Below are 21,529 nucleotides of genomic sequence, written 5' to 3' on the forward strand. Positions count from 1 at the left end.
TAAGCACCTCTGACTCATGTTCAAATGAAGATTATCCTGACAGATTGAGATTTGGGCATTAGTCTTCTACTGGACTAAATAACAAATGACAGTGTCATAAACTCTAAAATCTGTTTTGACACTCTACAGCCAAATGTCAATGGCTAACACCGATCATTTTATAAAAGTGGCTTTTCAAGGCACAATGATTTTTCTTGGTCCTGAACTTTGCTCCTGAGAGCAAAGGCAAATCTTATGATCATAATCATGGGATGACTTTCTGGCACAAATTATAAAAACTAACAAAAGCATGAAACAATTATTTGAAGTATTCTGTACCTGCTGAGTCCCTTAGGCCTCTCATTCCTGTAAGGATTTCCTGTATGAAATTGACCAGCTCCAGGCCCTAAACAGCATGAAAATAACCCTTCCTGTTACACAACTGCAGTTCTTTTGAGCAGAGAAAATGACATCTTCCAAGAACACCAGGAAAAAGGATGTCTGCAATAACCAGTTATAAAAATATAATGGATTGAGTAAAGATGGCTGTCACTACAATGCTGGCTTTCTAGAACTGCAAAACTAGCATTTAATTCAGAAAAGCATATTGATTACATAGAACCTAAAGTCACAACCTTGTCCCTGGGGTCCCACCACCTGTCACTGATGACAGCCAGGAGCTGATGGCTGCAGCCCATGATCTATGTCCACCTCACAAGCCAGTCCTGTGCCCAATGGAGTGATGACATCATACAGGCATCATATATTGGCAGCATATATGACTTGCTACTACTGAAGTAGAAACTTCAATTTCAATGGCTGAGATGTTATTTCAAGCCAATATTGCACATTTTTGGGGCCAGTTCTGTAGTTCTTAGTGAGATCAATCCCCACTGGTGCCCAAGCCAGCAGAGCAAAACTGAAAATTCTTCTGTTGATGCAAATAAAAATTCTCATTTGACTTTGCCAGCAACTATTCCTGCACAAGGAAAGTGATGCTTATTCCAGGGTAGGAATTAACCATGTAATGCAAAACACTTAGCCGCTAATCTGCCAGCAATCAGAAAATTTAATTAGCTGGCTCATTTATGACACTTTCTGCAGCAGGTTGTCTGTCTTCCAGTGGGGACCAAGTCTGTTCCCTGTGAGAGCAGGGAGGCCCTGGCACAGGATGCCCAGAGCAGCTGTGGCTGCCCCATCCCTGGAAGTGTCCAAGGCCAGGTTGTACAGGGTTTGGAGCAATCTGGGATAGTGGAAGGTGTCCCTGCCCGTGGCAGGAGATGGGACTGGATGGGCTTTAAGGTCCCTTCCCACCCAAACCAGGTCTGGGATTCTGTGTTAAACTAACAATAGGGGAAGTATTTCATTAGTGACTGCAGCATCAGCAGCCTGACTTTTTAAGACTCTCTTTAAAAACAGGGATTCAGAGCACTTGGAAAGTTCTGTTTCCACCTGGCAAACTGAAACAATCTGCCCCATTCGCAACATCCCTCAAACTTGCATGCCCATAGTAATTACCACTGAGGCTCCCATTCCAGTGTTTGGATGAGCAGTTTGGCAGAGTTGTGACCCCTACTATGACCAGGAGTTGCTGGTGGTTTATCTTTTTGAACCGGCATGTAGTACTGGGACCAATGCAGTGCTGTTTGTGATCAATGCCAAGCATCTACGCCCACATCAAACCAAACCAAAATAAATCTGGATGTGTCTGTTCTTTTGGAATAATCACTGTATCTCTAGTAGCACTACTTTCTCCTTCAGCCTATTGAGTTCCCTAATTCTACTGCATTTTCTATTATGCCATTTAACCATTTATAGGTGAGTTAGTATTTTAATTAAAAAAGGGTTTTCTTTAGATTAAAAGGCATCGATAAAAGAAAATTATCATGGATTAGCAAAAAATTTTAGCTATGAAATTCAGTTTGAGCTCTGAAGGGAATCTTTACTAACAAGGAGTTATTAACACCTAATGACCTGATTGAACAAGGTTTCATTTCAGCAGATCTGAATCCACACCACAATTTGACTACAACACACACACAGATACCTTTGTCTGTGTGTACACCCATAAAGATACACAGATTTATCTATGTCCAAGGAAAATGTTGGAGGAAACAGCAACTCTTTTCCCATTGCATAGATGACGGACTGATCCATCCCAGGGAACCTGGACGCCTCTCTGTGCACCAGTCCCTTACAAGAACTAGGAAAATGAACGTTACTGCCCAAACTGCATCAACACAAACTACTGCTGCTTTTTACTCACAGGCTCACACACACTTCATTGCTATAAAACACAAACACATGTGGCCATGTGCCTGAATTTTCCTTGATCACTCCTATGGCAGGTCCTGAGCAGAGTCTGGCCAAGCAGCTTGGCTCAAAATCAGCGTTTGTGCCTAGTTTTGTGTTCTCCCCATGTTAAACAGTTGGATTTCACCTGTGCTTTGAAACTTCCTCTGTCACAAGAGGATGAAATAATGAAATTTGCTCTCTTTGTGTAAAAATACTTTGTTTATCACAGGCTGATGAGGTGAAAACATGCGAAAAATGATGGGCATGTTCCACAGAATCACAAACTGGTTTAGACTGGAAGGGATCTTGAAGATCACCTAGTTCCAAACCCTTGCCATTGGGTGTTTACCACACACTCATCTCTTCTGAGTAATCCAGCTGAGGTAAAGATGAATTTTGCACATTAATATTGTGTTTTTAACTAGCATAAGCACAATTTTATCACAGAAGGTTAAGGGGTTGGAACGGACCCTAAAGTTCATCTAGTCAAAATCCCTCCTGGATGGGCAGGGACACCTCCGGCTAGACCAAGCTGCTCAAGGCTATATCCAACCTGGCTTTTAACACCTCCAGGAATGAGAAAGCCACAACCTTCATAACCCCCACAGTCTCTTTTGTAACATAAATTTGGTATTTGAATTAAATCCTCAAAATCTTTAAGTTTCACAAAATCCTGCCCAAGCTGCACTGTTTGGGAAGAGCCAGAGCCATGGTTTGAAGAGCAAACTTTGGAAGCTTGGACTTAAACAGAGCAAAAGTGGGTGCTCAGTGCATCTTCCATTCCCATCTTTCACTTATCCCAGCTCATGCCAAAGCCTGACTCATGTTTGGAAGCATCCCAGCAGCTCCACAGTGCTGTGCAGAGATGACTTTATTGAAGCCTCCCTCGAAATAAAATGTTTTTAGTGCTGCAGTTATTGATCCATGGAACTCCTGGAACAAGTAACAGTCACATTCAGCACAGCTGGACAAAACCCAGCACACGGCGGATTAAGCTTTTGTCCTTCCCCTGGCCCAAAGGGCCCTTTATTGGGCTGAGGGAAGAGCCGTAAAGAGGAAATTACGGGCCACGTGATTATTTTTGCTGTGGCACTAATCCTGGAAACCTAGAATGGTTTGGGTTAGAAAGGACCTTAAAAAAATGGTCCAGCCCCACTTCCTGTCACGAGCAGAAACACCTTCCACTAGATCAGCTTGCTCCAAGCTCCATCCAACCAGGCCATGAACATTTCCAGGGATGGGGCAGCCACAGCTTCTCTGGGACACCAGAAGAAATAATATATCAGCTGTGTGTAATCAGACTTTTTAGGTATAATTTTTTAAAAAAAATTAAATCAGTGACAATACATACAATGAAGGTTAACATCCTCTTTATATAATCCAGCATTATTTTACAGAATCCGTTGTGTAACAGTATTTGCCTCTTCTATTATCTGAGACTATAAAAGCTTTTTAAATTCTATTCCCCAGCCTCTCTCCTCTCATCCCACATTATCACAGTAGTGAGGGCAGCAGCACAGAAAAGTGGTGAGAACAATGTGTTGTCTGGAAGCATCATGCTTGTTTCAAAATTTTCAGAAAACATGTTTAGTTTAGATGATAAGGCCCTGAAACAAGAAAATTGAAGGAAATATAGGTGGAAAGAGAAAAGAATAAATAAAAGCAGGAAGATAGTTCAGCAAGCTGGTGATGGCAGGACAGCAATGGGAAAGGAGAGCTCAAAAAAGCAACTACATTAATTTAGAAGTTCTTTAAACCATAGATGTCTGTAATATGAAGGTTTTGCCTGTTACTGCCCCTGAAATTTATTTTTCCCATGAAAAAATGAGGAATAACCTTCTCCAAAGCAGTGGATTCTGCAATCCCATGGGACTGTAGAAACCTCTTGGAACATTCTTTCCTCCTCTCTTGTCTCTCCAGATGAACAAGTGACAAAAAATATCAGCAAGCCACTCCACTAAAGTTACAGAAAGATGTTCAGTGACCTCAAAAAAAAATGAGTTTTCTGAAAAAGTGTAATTAAATCAGATTATTACCTATCTTACCAAAATTATTACAAACCCTCCCAAATAATTGATCAAAATGTTCTTCTGTCTGAATAGACATCCCTACTCAATGTTCAAGGGAGAAAATCACCTGGTTTTGAAAAGGCTTATATGAATTTTAAATATATGTAGAATAAAATAATACAGATTTCTGTCTGAAGTGTTCAATAATGGTAATACAATGATGCTTACAATACCTTCATATATTCAGAGAGAAAATAATTCCTCCTAAAATACTAGTTTGTGCTTCCAAAAGGAATTCAGCTTGATTTCCATTTTGCTTATTATTATAAACAATTTTGTGGCATTCAGAGCAACGGAACACTGATTCTTCTATCAAACTTACCACTGCTGGAGACACTGGCCAGCAAAGTGCCCTCCCCCAGCTCAGCCTGCAGGGTTTAGTTTTGGAGCATCCCACTGTCAATCTCCTGAGCAGATGCTCCCTGGAATACTCTGGCAAGCCTCAGGAAGAAAGTTGCTCCTATTATTGATCCCAGAAATAAAAAAAAAGCCCTCGTTTCCCTTCTAGGTAAGGCTTTTTTCCAGTGTGGGGTGCCAACAAGTCATTGTCCACATAGGGGATAGCTCTGAGGAGAAAGAAGTTCCTATGTTAATTAATATACAGACATGGCAGGAGGAGGAGATGGGACTTTCACCTTTCCATCCAAACTTATCAAGTCCTTGATGCTGTGGGCACACTGTACACTTCTCCATGTCATTCACCATCAAATATTCTTCTTTTCAACGTCTTCTGAAGCCTTTTACAATTGCCTGTTTCAACAGAAATTCCTCATATGTGACTCAAGGTAGAACCCTGTGCATGAGATGAGGAAGATGAAAGCAGAGAAAGGAAGGCAGCACCACCTGCTCCAGCTTTCTAAGTCATCTTGTTATGATAACAAGCAATAAATTTCTGTTGCAGTCAGTTTTCAGGTTTCAGACTTTGCACTTAAAAAACCCTATTTTTAAAGTCATTTCCAATCCAAACCATTCTGTGATGCTGTGATTAATTCTGCCCTTCAAACCTCCTATTAACATGTTCCACATACACACCAGGCCAGCAGGTCTGCAGCTTCCCAGAGCACCCTCCAGGCTCTTTTTAGCACTTGATGCCACAACCACCACCTGCCAGCTGCCTGGTGTTATGTGAGTTATAAACGAGCAGTTATCCAGCAGAGAAGTAATTCAGCACCCTTGACCACCCTCTGCTCTTCATGCTCGTCCCAGTTTGCTTTTATGACCTGCTCTACCTTCGCTGCCATCCCAGACAAAGCTCTGCCATCTTGTCTTTGCAGTGCCTGTACCCACATTCTCCATAATTAGAGCAGTAAAAAAATAAAACCTGCATTAGGGGTTTGGAAAGAAAATGAGAAAGAATAACAAAAATTAATTATTCACTCTACACACCTCCGCAAAAGCACTGCTGAAATATTTTACAAGCAGCCAAGAATGACCAAAGGTAGGTACCAAATTATACCGGCAAATTAAATTAGAACAGGAGTGGCAGGGCAAAGTCCAGCAGCACGTAAGCCTAAGCTGCACGTAAACAAAATCTCATTCCTTCTCCCACCATTTCCTTACGATCGAACCAAGATATTGTAACCATAAAAGAGAGAAGAGTAAATTGTAAAATATCCAACTGTTCACAGCCCAAGTAATCCCAAGGTAGAGCATGTGAGAGACTGGACCCTGTTCACTATATAAACTACTGTTTATGACCAGGACTACACCACTACAAGCCAATATAAATAAAAAGCCTGATATTTTAAAATAAAGGCAAGATATTAAGAATAGATAAGGTAATTTTATTTCTGTGCAAGTCACTTAGATTTTGCTATGCTAAAACTAATTTAGTTGGGTTAGTTGATACCACCGAGCTGTAATTACATTGACACATATGCAAAACTGTTCCATTCATATGAAACTGGATTTAGGATCCCTACTGCTCTGCTGATAGCAGCTTCACAGAATATTCTGTCCTTAAAATGAAGCTGCTTATCTGGCAAGGCACAAGACTGAATTGGCTGAACTTGTTTGTTAACACTTGAAAAACTGCATTATGCTGCATTTTCAAGGTGGGTTTTACCTAAGAAAATTGCTAATTCAGCCACCTGTAGTTTTCAGTAATTCATTTGCTTTTCCAATTCTTCATTTCCTTGCAAAATTAAAAGAGCTGCTAGAACTTTCAGCTTTGAGGAGTGATGACTGCTCATGATCATTTCTTTCCACAGAGGAGCAGGGACAAGGACACATAGCATGCCTCAAGGATTTAATTGAAATATCTGATGTTCATGTGATTATTTGTGTGAAGACAGATGGTTGAAGCAGACTGTCACTGACAAGGGAGTGCCATGCTCCTCATCATGAGGGGATTTAAGACCCAAAACCTCTCTGAGGCTTTGGTGCATACAAATCCTGTGACAGTGCCAATGTCCCAGGACCAGGTCTAGTCCTGTAAAGCGTATATAACAGGAAGGCAGCACTCTCAGGGCCCCTTTCCAAGCTGGAAGAGCAACAGCCATGACACGCAACAGGGCCAGGACCATTTATTGACAGAAACACACCCACATGGTGACTTTCACTTCTACAAACCACTTTCTCACTTACACCTACTCACTTCCATAGCTGAGAAGATAAAAAGAAAAGCATAACAGGGATAAAACCTGTATTGTCCTAATCCTGCTTTCATCTCTGCAGAGAAAATGCTTACAGAAATTTCAAGTTTAATCCTTCCACAACCTGCAAACATCCACAACCAAAGGGCCCCCGATGGCTCTATGGAACACCATCCGCAGGTCTCATCACATGTGGTGGCTATCTGGGCTTACAAAATATAGCCACAGGTGACTCTCTGTGCCTAAGAATCAAGCTCCATTATATACACACTTTTTAAATCAGGGAAGAAGAAATAAAGAAATTAAAAATCAGCCTGCAATCCAAGAGCAACACTCAATCCAATTCTGACAGTGAAGCACTGCTGGAGACCCCAGGCATGGTGGCTGCTCCTCCTTCCACTGCAGAGGCGTTTTCCTCCACACCACAGAAACTCTGGAGCAGAACACTGCAATGGAAGTATAAGACATAAAGGTGCCTGTCTGGGAGCTCCAGAGTGGGCTGTGTTTTGCAAAGGCAATCCTGCAAGACACACTTGTTTCAAAACTGGCCACAGAGCATTGTCGCACCCCAGCTCTCATCTGCCTCGGTTCCTCCTTGCACCCTCAACTCCCCTTCCTCACATTATTATTGTTTATTTCTCTTGTGTGGAACAACAAAAAAAAACACAAAAAAACAAACAAACAAAAAAGAAACAAACAAAAAAACCAAAAAAACCCACCAAAAATGGTTTTAGGAACGTTCCAATCTTCCAGAATATCTTTGTTTCCCTTTGCCATGCCTCTTGCCTGTATAACCAGGCTGATTTGGGACACTAGTCCAAAAGCATCTTTTCTAACTAGGGGGATGGAGAAAGAGGATTAGGAAATTATAACTGGGTGTTTAAAAAATCCTGAAGAATAATTCACTATCGAGACCTAAAGGAGCACCTGGTGAGGGACCAGGCTCAGTGCAATCTGCAGTGGTGTCACACACAGAGCTACAAACAAGCCACAGAAGTCCTTTAAAAATCAGGGTTCAGACCATGACAGACAGTCCAGACCTGTGGGTTCTGTCAGATACGTGACATTCAGTCAAGACACGGCATGTGTCAGGACCCTAAATATTTGATGAAATGAATACTGAGATATTGAACCAAATATTCAAAATGGGGATTCTTTTTTTCCTTTGGTGAAAGCAGTATTTCAAACCAATTTGGGTTAATTTGTTTTCTCACTTCATTTAGTTGTAGGATGTTTCTTCCCTGTTGACACAAAAAAATTCCCATCTTCACCTGCAGCATAAAAACCTCAGGCCATCAGCTGCAGCTCAACAAAGCGGGTGCTTAGAGGGGGATTCTGCCAATTAAAAAAGCTGCTGCTGCTGGAATAAGAAAGCTGGTTGTTTAGAAATGTATACACACTATGTACTTGGAAATGAATTAAGCATCATATTTTGGTAACAAACAATATGCTATTTCTTAGTGAAGCACATGGAAGAGGGATAGATTACACTATTGCATATTTTTAGGTGCAAGAATCATTGGTGAAGGTTTTTGGCAACAGCAGGTCCCAAAGTATACTGGAATACAGCTTGGAGGTTGGGGCAAAGACATCTCTGATAGAACTCCAAATAAGCTTAAAACAGCAATATCTCACAGAATCACTAAACTGTTTTGGTTCGGGGACTCTAAAGCTCATCCAGTCCCAGCCCTGCCATGGGCAGGGACACCTTCCACTGTCCCAGGCTGCTCCAAGCCCCATCCAGTCTGGCCTTGAACACTGCCAGGGATGGGGCAGCCACGGCTTCCCTGGGCACCCTGTGCCAGGGCCTGACCACCCTCACAGGGCAGAGAATTTCTTCCTAATATCCAATCTAAACATGCCCTCTGTCAGTTTAAAGCCACTCCCCCTTATCCTGCCACCACAAGCCCTTGTAAAAACTCCCTCTACCTCTTTCTTGTAGCTCCTTTATCTAGGAATCTAGGAGATTTATCTAGCTCCTAGCTATCTAGGAATTACTGAGCATTAACAGCTACTCCAGGAAAATCACCACAGAGCAAGGAAAGAAAAGACCCAAAGCAATGGTCCAGAGCCAAAGATCGGCTCAATCCTCAGTATCCGGTCTGGTTTGAGCATCGGTCAGGGGATCTGTGATGAAAACTTAGCATGTGGCTCTGCAATGATCCCACCATGATCCTGGTCATGTTGTGCTGGAATGTCTCATGCATGGCATCACCCCAAGCTTGGCGATAAGACCATGAGCTTAATTGAACCCGATCAAGGCTTCCTGCATGGTTAGAGCCAGCCAGGTAGAAATCACATCAGAAATTAACTTCTGCAAAAGTAATGCTCAATCTTTGGGCAAATGACCCAACCCAACACGCCTGTGTGGTCATTCCCTCTTCACACAGGAAGAAGTTTCCAAAACAGGTTGTGACAGAAGTAGGAGAGGACCAGAGAACATGCCCAGCTGGAGATGACGGCTTTTCCTTAGAAAACAAGCAACTCAGGAGGATGCAAGGGCTTATTCCACATGAAAGTATCCTGTGAATGCCTTTCTGCTGTCAAGTGCACAGGACACCTCTGAAGGCACATTCCAGGAGGAGGAGGAACGATGTAGCCAAGGGAAGAGTGATGGCCTGATTTAACTCCACAGGAGGTTTTCTACACCACCTCCTCTTGCTATAGAAACCTCTTAGCTATGTCTAAAAATTAAAAATTCTCACACACCAGAAGTGTAATCGTGACAGATGCTCCATTTTGTGCAGCCCCAATGTGAAATAAGGACAATTTATTTGTCTGAGCCTCTGAAAACTTGTGGAGTTTCAAGGCAATTTTTTTGCCTTTTAAACACTATCTACACTAGAGAAATTTTTGGGGTTCTCCCCCTATTTAAGCATCTACACAATTATCTGAAATGCAGAGCTATTATCACCTTTTCCCAGCTTCAGTGCTGTGATGACATGTTTACCACATCCTCTGCAAGGCTGAGCAGTCCAACAGCCTTCATGCAAATAAAAACATCCTTGGGAAGAGCAAATTCTAAAGGTTCTGCAACAACCTCACACCAGCATCAAGGAGAAAACATGGGATTTTCTGCGAATTTCTACTGCAATTTCAGCTCTGTCAATATGAAAGACAGTTGGGTGTCAAAACAAGATGGACAGGGCTTGTCTTGAAAACAGCACTGAGGAAAATCCATGCTATAGAACTGGTGTCTTTCAAAAGCCAGTAAATATTACATGCCAGTTTTCCCCTTCCCTTTATTTAAGAAAATAAAAGCTACATCCAAACAATCCTGAAATTAATGCAGAAACATCATGAATTTTACACGTCTCCAACAAACAAAAACCCTTCAACACAAGATCTGGTTTAATTCCAAATTACAAACAGACACAAAAATTTATCTGCATAAATTTCAGGGGTAGTTTTGGCGCTCCAAAACATTTATATCAGAAATTTTCCCATTTCACATGAAGAGTTATGTTGGTTTAATAGAGATAAAAGTCCATCTTGTGAGTACATTCATCCACCTGTTTCATCTCTGTAAGCCCAAATGGTTTCCATTTGAGTATGTGCCTGTGAAAACTAATCACAGGTCCCAAAATAACTGATGAAGAATCACAAAAATGTCAGTTAGAACTGACATACCAGGAAAAAAATACTCAGCATATGTTATTGTAACTGAATGATGATTCTCCTTCTCCAGCAGGTTTCACTGATGGAGACAGAATCCCAGAATCACCAGCCCAGAGCACTGAGTGCCACATCCAGTTAATCCTTGGACACCTCCAGGGATGGGGACTCCACCACCAACCTGAGCAGCTCCTTCCAGTGCCTGACCTCCCTTTCCATTAAGAAATTTTCCTGAGACATCAGGTTTACCACATTAAGAGCGTAAAACAGGACTGAAAATCCATATGCCCAAACAACAATGAAATGTTGTGTGTATTTTAGGTCATTTTTAAAAAGGGGCCAACTCAGTAATTCTGACAAAACACAGGTTTTCTACTCATGAAACTTCTAGGCGGACGGAGATTGCAAGGCATCACGGAAACATCAATGGAAAATTCATTCTGCCCAGAAAAAATAAAGTATACATCTGGAACCCCCCAAATCTAATGGCACTTTCCAGGTAACTGCTATGGCACTGCTATGCATTCTGAGACACAGGGTGGGCCTCCACTCCTACACAGGACACAGGAATTTCAGATCAGTGTCATGCTGACAGCATGACAGAGAATTCAATGAAAAGAAATGTAAGCCTACTGCAAACACCATGGTATAAAAATACTTTAAAAGGAACAAAGTCTCCCTGACACCAAAAATTTTAAGCATAATATCTTTCAAAAATTAGATTCAACATGAGCATCATGCACTTCAACACCTTTTCCTCAAATTCTACCTTGGTAATGATTGTTTATTTACTTTCATTTCTAGATGCTCACTCTTTCAGTAAAAAGCAAATATTTACTTCCCTTAGCAAAAAAGGGATTTTATAATCCACTCGAATTTGTGGTCATTTCGGAACATTATCTGAATCCCATTGTTCTAATATTTTGAAAACAAACGTCTTGGTGTCTGTAGCATTTTCAACTCACTCCTCAGCAGTTCTATTTCAGCAATGCTTGGAAATCAAATTTTTTCATTGCACATTTTACGTTTTGTATGAGAAATTCTTCACATCTGAGCAAGGAGGTGACAAACGCAGATTATGTAAAACTATTGCAACAAGTAAAAGACAACCACCAGCATCATCACTCTATCTGACACTGACTCCCTCCTAGTAATGGCTTCCTTACCAACTAGGAGCTCCAGAATCCTTTATTGTACGTTTATTTTCTGCAGCCACAGGAGGCTGAAGAATGCCAAACACAATCCCAATCAAAGACCATGCACAACACATTGTCCAAATACTCACAGGGCTTTGCTTGCTCTCGCCATTCCCTGCACATGCAGCCCAACAGCGCAGTCGGTCGGTCTGGGAATTCAGGGGTACCGCTGCCTGGAGAGCACTCTGGCACAGATCCTCCTCTGATCCCTCCCTCTCCCTAGCGCTGGCTCCATCCTGCTGCTCCCCACATCAGGGTGATGTTACAGGTGACACCTCCTGCTGCTGATGTCAAGTTCTGTTCCCAGAATCACAAGCACCGTCTCCCTGCGGTGCCTGCTGCCCCTACAAGCATCACCTGCACATCCTCTGGGTGCCAGGAAGCAGGCTCCAGGAGGATTCCAGAGAAGTTTAAGGACACACAGCCTTCCGTCTTCATCAAGTCTCCCAGTGCTATAGAGATGCTTTAATTCCTACCAGATCGTTGCAGCAAATGTAGCCTCTACGCCTCCCTTGGGGAGAAAAGGAAGGATTTTTACAGTTTCTTTCTGTGGCGCAGCCTAATTTGCTCTTTTCCTAGAGCAAACTGCTGAAAGAACTGGGAAATAATGGATCAGGAGACCAGAGTGACCGATTCATGGATGGTCTCCCGAACATTTTGGAGTAAGCTGGCGGGCTGGTGATGCAGCCCAGGACCAGAGCCGATGAATGGTGCAGTGCTGCTGTTGTCATGGCAACTAAGAGGAAAAGGAAAAAAAGGCAGCACCATATAAGGAGCTGTGACATGGATTCTGGGAACAATTTATACTAAATGGCTGTAAGCCCTAAGACGCTTTAAAGCTGCAGCACCCCCTTGGCTGGGAACAGGTTTCATTGTTCACAATGAGCAGACGGCACAAATTTCTGACAGGATCACATCCAGCTCAGACACATTTGTGTTGGGAGAACTGCACCAAAACATCATGATTCTGCAGTGTGTGCAAATAACTGGAATTGAAATACTTGAAATTATTAAGGGAAATGGCTGGACACTAATAAGGACCCAAACTAACATCTGTGAAAACAGAGTACCCCCCCCAGGTGTGGGCAGCCCCAAACAGGTGAGAAGCTCTGTCCTTACAGAGCAAGGATGAGATGAGCCAAACTACAGCACCATCAGGTGGCTGAGTGGCACTGACACCAACACAGATCCTTCCAGGCCTCCCAGAGACAGAACATTCCCAAATTAACCCATAACCCAGGCATTGCTGGGCAAGGGAGGCTGGCAGAGCACGCAAAGCATCTTCAGGTACAGCAGAGCAGAGAAAGCCAACTCACACACACCTGCCATCACAAGCTATGAGCAAGGCCAAATTTGTATTCCATGTGCAACACTGGAGAAAAACACATTATTTACCAGAACCATTACCTGGTATAAAACATGTAAGTGCTTTTCACTTAATCCATGTGCCCAAACAGACAATACACAGTGAGGGAGAGAACAGCCACTGTTGCACCCAGCACAACCAGAGCACTGCAGTGCTGGAGCCAGGGCTCAGCAACTGAAACTTCAACAATCAAAAATCCTTCCCATTGATGATTTATTTCATTTTTAAACACAGAATCCCAGAATGGCCTGGGTTGGAAGGGACATTGAAGATCATCCAGTTGCCACTGCCATGCCCATGGGCAGGGTAACCTTCCACTAGACCAGGTTGCTCCAAGCCCCGTCCAGCCCGGCCTTGGACACTTCCACGGATCCAGGGGCAGCCTCAGCTGCCTTAGGAACTTGTGCTAGGGCCTCACCATGCTCACATCACATAATCGTCGTTATGGCTGGAAAAGACCTTGAAGATGATCAAATCCAACCATCATCCCTGCAACACCATCACATTCCACACTAAACGGTGTAGTTAAGTGCCAGAGCCACATATTTTTTGAGCACTTCCAGGAGTAGTGACTTCACCCCTTCCCACATGTGCCAGCACTGACAGCTTCCTCCCAGCACTCCCACCCCTGAAGCTGTGCCTCGTCATCTCTCATGCTCACACCCAGCTGAGCAGGTACAAAAATTTGGAGAGAACAAGCGGTCCTGGGGGCTGAAATTATTAATCTGGGTTTATCACCGCTAAACAAGAAACAATAAAGTTTTCAAGTAAAGAAATTTAAGCTTTTTAGTCCCACAATTACAGTTAACATCAAAGAATACCGAACCATTTGCTGAGGATACAGAGAAGGGAGATGTGACACTCCTCGTGGCTACTCCCAAGAGATGCAAGAGTAGCCCATGAGGGATGGAAGAAAACAAGATGCCAGCACTACAAATGACATGGGTGATGGTGGTACAGGGAATGTTGTGTGTGAGGATCCCAGCCCAGATGGACCTGGAGGGTGTTGAGACCCACGGTGGTGGGTCCTTACTGGCACCACTGGGAAGGGCAAGTCTCCATCCTGCTCAGCCCTGCTCTCACCATCTCTGAAGGATCTAGTGAAAAAATACACATTTTCTTTAGGAATGAGGCTGCTATTAACTGTCTGAACCCACTGATTTATAGGAATAGTCCTACTGATTAATATGAATTTTATTCTTAGGGAAAGTTCCCACATTCCCCAAACACAAGGGAGGAATGCTCTCAAAGAGAGGATCTGCAGTGAAACCAGTCCCCCAGGCCCATGTCTTTGAAGACACTGAAGCAGCTAATTCAGACTAGATACAGCAGGAATCAGGCCTCTGAAAATCCAAACTGAAACATCTAGGCCAGGTTTTTGTTAAAAAAACACATTTTTTTTCCTAAATGTCTTGCTAATCTTCTCCCCATATCACTCTCTTCATAGGCATTCACACACGTGCTCTTTCTGAGAGAATCCCAATGCTTGCAATCTGTCATTCAGTAGAAAAAATAGCAACAGCCAAGTACAGTGATGAATAAAATTATCCCTGCACATATAAATGCACAATATGTAAATGAACACTCATTCCTGAGGAGGAGGAGGAGGAGGAGGAGGAGGAGGAGGAGGAGGAGGAGGAGGAGGAGGAGGAGGAGGAGTGGGATGCAGCACAGGGCTTTGTGCAAAGCCTCTGCACATGGTGGGTTCCATAGGAGTGGAATAAAACATCATCAGCTGAGTCTTTCAGCCCAGTATCTCCTTTATTAACCTAATGCATGTATTTTTGGCACCGATTCCCAAAAGCACTTACATACATTCATTCCTAAGCACCCTTCTGAAAAGTACTGCTGTCCTCAAGGCAGGTATACAGAGCACCTGCATTATTTTCATCACACTTACGGCTTTGAGTCAGCAATAACATATTCCTAATGTACAGTACAGTATTTAAGCCCATTGTTTCAACAGCAGTTGGTGTTTGTGCAGCAAGCACAGTAACTTTTAAGTGCTAATTTTATTGCAGAGACAAACCAAAATGGTGTCTTCCATTACTCATCCTGGGCTGGGAAGGTGGGGAGTTTTCTTTCTCTGTATTACATTATTTTTCACATGATTTTCACGATTACGATAAATGCAAATGTAATTTCACGATTATAAAAAAAATTAAATAACACAAACTGAGGTTGAACATGCTGATTTAAGTATGTTTTCAGCCAGTGCTAAACAAGAGGTGACACAGGCAAGAGGGGGAGAGCTTATTACTTATGCTGACTATTACTTCACCCCTTAGAGCCACAATGATCTTAATTTTTCTTAATCACCAGTCTACTCAGCAGAGTGGAAACTGCACGCATGTGGAATATTTATCAGCCTCTGAATCCAGCCAAGTCTTCATACCCAGCAAACCCAGATACCAACATGTGAGTGAGTGACCTTAGTTCCTCTGGGTAGAAAACTCACTCTGTGGAATGCGTTCCTGAGGCTTTTTACCAAATATGGACATTTTAACTTTTCTGTGGATGAAAAGCTGTCTTGGTTACAAACTAGACAGATTAAGAACATTAAAAGATTATATTATCATAGAATTAAGGAATGGTTTGGGTTGGAAAAGACATTAAAGCCCATCCCCCTGCCATGGCAGGGACACCTTCCACTCTCCCAGGCTGATCAGAGTCCTGTCCAACCTGGCCTGGGACACTCCAGGGATCCAGGGGCAGCCACAGCTACTCTGGGCACCTGTGCCAGGGCCTGTCCACCCGAACAGCCAGGAATTTCTTCCATATATCCAACCTCAATCTCCCCTCTTGCAGACTGAACCCATTTCCCCTTGTCCTGTCACTCCGGTTCCAAACAGAAAGTCCCTTTTTGGATTCCTTGTAGGCTCCTTCAGATACTAGAAGGCTGCTCTGAGTATCTACTAAATGGTCCTAGGATATACATTTTTAGTAAAAAACCCATAAAATTTAAGGAATAAGATTTTTATGTCCCATAAAGGTGAGGGTCCCATCCGCTCACCAACCGCTCTGCAGATACAGAATTATGACAGGAATAGATAGGGTAGTCTCATACAAACATCTGTGTGAAGCAAAGAGCATGAAAAACCCTGACATTTGGATAATTTCTCAACAACCTTCCATGCTCTGAAGGTCAGTTTTAAAAATCCATGTGGCAACTGCCAGTTGGACAAAAGATTCTAACTCAAATTTTCCAAAATCACCTTCATCCCTTTTCCAACAGAAATCTCTGCTGTTACTGTGTATGATTAGCCACCGGACAGTGGAATGAGACAGAGCACAGGAGGAAATCATCACAGAATTATAGAAACATGGAATAAATATTCTGAATAGGAAGGGACCCACAAGGACCTTCACAGCCAGCAAGTGCTGGTAAAACCTCTCTGGCCACTCACTGTCCAGCTCCTGGTGCCTTGGTTTTATGTAAAAGCTCCCACAGTCACAGATTTTTGATTCAGGTCATGTATCAGTTCTGCCAGGTTTTCAGTGTGCTGTGACAGCATTTACAAGGCTTCTGTAAAATCAGAGAGGGTTATTGGGTGAAACTGGGCAGAAATACATCAAAAAATAGCAAAAGGCTGTGAAGCTGTCTTCACAAACCTAGTATTAACACCAATTTGTCTTTGTTTTATAGAACACGGTAGTTTACTAAAGAATTAAAATCAGGAGCTTCTTTACCAACTTTTTGCCAGTCAATATCCCCAAAAAAAAACAGTATCCCAGTGTCTTATTTGCTCATATAGTAAATGGTCATTCATTCCACAGCCACCTTCTCTCACCTGAAGGAACGGCTGGAGCTGGGCCAGGGCAGGCTCAGGCTGGATTTAGGGAAAGGTTCTTCCCCCAGAGGGTGCTGGCACTGCCCAGGCTCCCCAGGGAATGGGCACGGCCCCAAGGCTGCTGGAGCTCCAGCTGCATTTGGCTGCTGCTCCCAGGCAGGGTGGGATTGCTGGGGGTCTGTGCAGGGCCAGGGGCCGGACTGGATGATCCCTGTGGGTCCCTTCAAGCTCAGGATATTGCACACTTTAATGATTTTTTCTGCCACTGAGGGGTATTTTCCCTTTTTAAATCTCTCAGATTAGTACTAAAAGACGGACAACAAGGAATAGTTGAGGAAATGTGATAAATACTGTGAATTGCAAAGAGCAGAAGCACTGCTCTTCCAGCTCCTTTCCATGTCACCTTAATGAAAGTAAACAAATTCCTACCATGATTTCAGGAGGATGCAAAATAAACACCTTCATTTTACAGTATCAACAGTAAATTAAACTAATAATTAAAAAAAATCTCCTTCATCAGTGCATGGAAACACATCCCTAATTCTAAGTGTATTGGGAGCGTCACTGGAGTCGTCGAGACAAGGACGTGCAAAGCACAAGCAGGGGTTTGACTGATGTATGGGACTAGGTCCAGCTGGAACAGGATTTTTAAAGCAGACCGAGAAGGCAAAGTATGCAAGGTCGTGACAAAACAGATGTAGTCACATCCCCAATCCACTTCCAAGAGTTTTGTGCAGCCCCAAAACAAACCTCTGAACAAAACTGGAAGCCTACACATTTCTTCCCCTGCTTCCGTGTAACAACAATTATCAGTATTTTACTGACATCCTGGCTCCTGCCCAACCTGTTCAGGTCTAGATTCCGTGGCATTTCATTTCACAACCACACTGACAGAGGAATATGCATTTTCACTGGGTGAACACCTGCAGTGTGGCTCTTAGCACAGGCTCCAGAGAGCTCCCAACCTCTGAGGTTTGTAGGAATCCCCATCCTTCTCTTTAAATTACCACCTGCAACAGCTACTGCTGCAATTCCAGGGCTTTTGAGGAACTAGTGATATGCTCCAAAGAGCAGCCCTGCCCAATCGTGGAATCGTGACTCTGTCACAACTCAGAATCTCTCCCCCCTACCCCTTCCAAGTTCTCTTTTCACCACAGGGCAGAGGCAACAAAGGGCACCAAGTAGAGTAAAGCTCTCTTTTGTACACATAGATCAGATTATATTTGGTAGAAACTCTTTTTGGAAGTTTCCCTCAGAACAAGCACAAGACCTTGGCTGACCATAAAGCTGGGCACAGAGAGGGGGTCAGATTTTAGGCAAGAAACAAATTTCTCAAAAACTGCTACCAGTAAAATTACTTTTTTCCAGGCTTTTATATGGATGTGCTTTTGAAAACCACACTACTGCACCATCTCTGTGTATTCATACCACCGTCCTGACAGGTTAGATAAACAAAGCAGTATCTAAAAATATGCATGAACCAAATAATTTTGCTACGGAAGTTTGTAATTTCTCAGATGGCCTCTCAACATTCAAAATTTAAGCATTAACTTCTTCAAAATCACTGTAATGCTGCCACTGCGCAGAAACAGCAATACAAAGTGGAACTAAAACACACTCTGATAGAAATTTCTCAAAAACTAGAGAGTATTTGTAAACCAGAGAGACATTTTTCAGCAAAGAAAGATTTCTCTCTCAACACAAAAATCCAATCCATCCCCGGGTTTGACTGAAGCAGATGCTGTAATAAACAAGGGAATGACTTTGATACAGAAACTGTTCAAAGCTTTTTCTTACAGATTTTTGCACCAACGGACCTTAAAAGCCCCAGTGAACTTTATATAAGTCCTTACCAGTTAACTTCTTCACAGGTTGGAGCCGAACACTGATAGACTGATGTGTGAGTAAGGGGGAGGATGGAAGGGAGCGGGACATGCCCTCCATTATCCGAATGTGCTGCATACCTTCGGTCACTGGGAGTGGCGGAATAGCGTAGTCAGGTTCAAAAGCACAGTCGTTCTCTGTGGAGGTGCCTGATGGAAAGAGGAAAATAAAAATTAATTAGTTAGAATACAAGGGAAGGAATCCTGCTTCCATCATTCCAAAAGGGCTGGCTGAAGGGAGCTCTGCACAGAGCTGACTTGCCAACTGCTTGTTCCCTTTGCACACTCATGACACATCCCTTGAAGAAATTTGAAAGAGCATCCAACTCTCCTGAGAGATGCACAAAGTCCGTGTGGGGGTCACATCCCCCATCCATTTCCACGATGGAATACATGGAATAGCTTGAGAACAAGTGAAGACAGAACAGTAGAAGGACTCGTTGCTAATTGTAATCAGTATTAATAAACAGTGAAGGGAAGGTGCTTCAGATCAGCAAGAGTCGGGAGCCGTAAGGTTCTTCCTATTAACTGCAGATAATGGAAACTTTGGGGTCAAGGACACCTAGATCTCCACTCTTGTCAGTAAGATGAACAACCTAACCCAGACAACTAATAATTCACATGCAAAACCAACCCAACCTGTTATCATTAACTTTTCATTAATATTTCAATAATGTGAGAAGGCAGGACTTGTGTCACACTGTTACAAGATGGATTTTAGCTCTTATTGCGTGCTGATGTTTTCCCTCCAAAAAGACATTCCTCACTGGATTTCCAATGGATAGCTGTGCTGTTCTCAGCAGCCTGTGAGAGTGTGTTTAAAAGAGAAAATGTTTGCTGGACAGAAAGGGAGATGGACAAGAGTAGGCATAAGACAGAAGGGTACGAGCCTCAAATGCATGGTACTTCAGAGGAAACAATGGACGAGGAGCTGTATTCCCAATACCGAAAGTACAATGTGAACAACCCAACATATTGCTGAAGATTGGCAGAAAAAACATGTTGAAATAACTGTCAAAATCTTGGACCAGATCCTGAAGGGTTCTAGGAGGCTGCAGCACCGGTGGCGAAAATTCATCCATTCCTGGTGCCAGCATTCAGGAATGTCTCTCAGCAGTTTTGTGTTGCTCTTTACAAGAAAGCCAAATAAGCACTGACACCCTTCACACCTACACTGGTTTTGACAGTTCAAAACACCACTCAATCTCTCCTTGCTCATCACTCACCAGCTACCGTGAGCTCTCTGCAGACTCTGCCAGCCTGGACAGGGCACAGGGACACAGAGAGTGTCAGGGGAGACAAACCACCACCGCTGCCAAAACTAGCATTACAAAAGCCAACTCATGATGGGTTTTTAAAATACATTTGGCACCATGAATGAAAAAAACACCGACAGGTTTTATTCTTAAAAATAATTTCAATTGCCTCAGGCTAACTTTTAGGGAACTATAAGTCATGGGCATCTCCTGCAGCTTAAAGTCTGTGAAAGACAAGTCTACGTGCATTTCACTGGTTATTTTGGTGTAAGTTCCCAATGTCTTTGATCAATCTACTTAAAATCAAGGGCAGTATCTTGTATAGAAATAAAAGTAATTATAGGTTGGCAAAGTTTTTCCTCTTAAAATTCAAGTGCTTTACAATAAAACAGTGAACTCACAAAACATCCATAAGGTACTACCTTCATTTCACACATATCAAAATTTCTCTCTCCTCCTTGGCAGAGTAAATAAACACACAAACAAAACCCCTGAAACGGTCTGAAATTTGTTTTGATGAGAAAGAATATTTGGCTTATCAAATACTGGAATTAGGGCTCATTGATAGCTGAACTGGAACTTTAACAGTTTGCTTATATAATATATTTAAATGAAATGTTACTGTAAAGTGCATATTTGACCTAATAAACTATTTCTTGGAGTTTTACATGATTATCACAGAATCATTCAGGTAGGAAAAGACCTTTAAGATCATTAAGTCCAACCGTCAACCCAGCATAACCACTATGTTCACCACTAAACCATGTCCTGAAGTGTCACATCCACATGTTTTTGGAACACTTCCTAGGATGGTGACTCCACCACAGCCCTGGCCAGTCTGTTCCATGGCTTGACAATTCTTTCAATGAAAAACATTTTCCTTAACCAACCTAACCAAAACCTCCAACCTAAACCTCCCCTGGCACAACTTACAGCTGTTTCCACTTGTCCTGTTGATGAAGCTTTGAAGATACTCGGGAATCACACATGGTAATGAGGAAGGTCAGACAGCAGGAAGGCAACTGCCCCATTTCAGCTGGATGCTTTAACAAAGGTTAATAAATTTCCTTAACCCACCATCATGAAAAAACCCATTATCATGTGCAGTCAGATTTCAAGATGGACACAGAGCTGGGAAAAGTCAGAGATAATGCTTCTACTGAGCACAGAGACTTCTCCTTCCATGCTGCAGAAAGCCTGCCTCTAGAATTGCATTGAATGATTCAAATGGAAATATTTAGCTCAGAACTTTGTTGCTCCAAGAACTTGGAAGCTTTTTTAACTGTTCCCTTTTTATTCCCTCTCACACTGCAACTTCTTGCTGGTTACTTCAGTTCCTTCAGTCGCAGTCATCAAAGTGAAGAGGTACAGATTGGTGATTCTTGGGCAAGGATTTGCAAAAAAAAATCCCAAAACACATGTCTTTCCTATAGCAGCAGAGATCCAGATTAGATGGGTTTAAAAGGAACTTGAGAGAATAGAATG

The 21,529-nt window shown here is 42.7% G+C and overlaps 1 protein-coding gene across 18 annotated transcripts in view; it reads right to left on the bottom strand.

The window, feature by feature from the left end:
• TANC2 (tetratricopeptide repeat, ankyrin repeat and coiled-coil containing 2) overlaps window positions 1-21,529 on the bottom strand; it is a 159,720-nt gene that overhangs the window by 90,796 nt on the left and 47,395 nt on the right. For 11 of the 18 annotated variants that reach the window (XM_086864244.1, XM_086864248.1, XM_086864246.1 and 8 more), the window contains one exon: window positions 18,759-18,938. In XM_086864244.1, the coding sequence (XP_086720370.1) occupies window positions 18,759-18,938 (180 nt within the window). Of the gene's footprint in view, window positions 1-11,837; window positions 11,939-18,758; window positions 18,939-21,529 lie in introns of those variants that run through there. The other 7 variants (XM_086864250.1, XM_086864254.1, XM_086864253.1 and 4 more) reach the window with 2 other exon arrangements.

The sequence above is a fragment of the Cyanistes caeruleus genome, chromosome 27 (genome assembly GCF_971803275.1).
Source record: "Cyanistes caeruleus chromosome 27, bCyaCae1.hap1.1, whole genome shotgun sequence".
NCBI lineage: Eukaryota > Metazoa > Chordata > Aves > Passeriformes > Paridae > Cyanistes > Cyanistes caeruleus.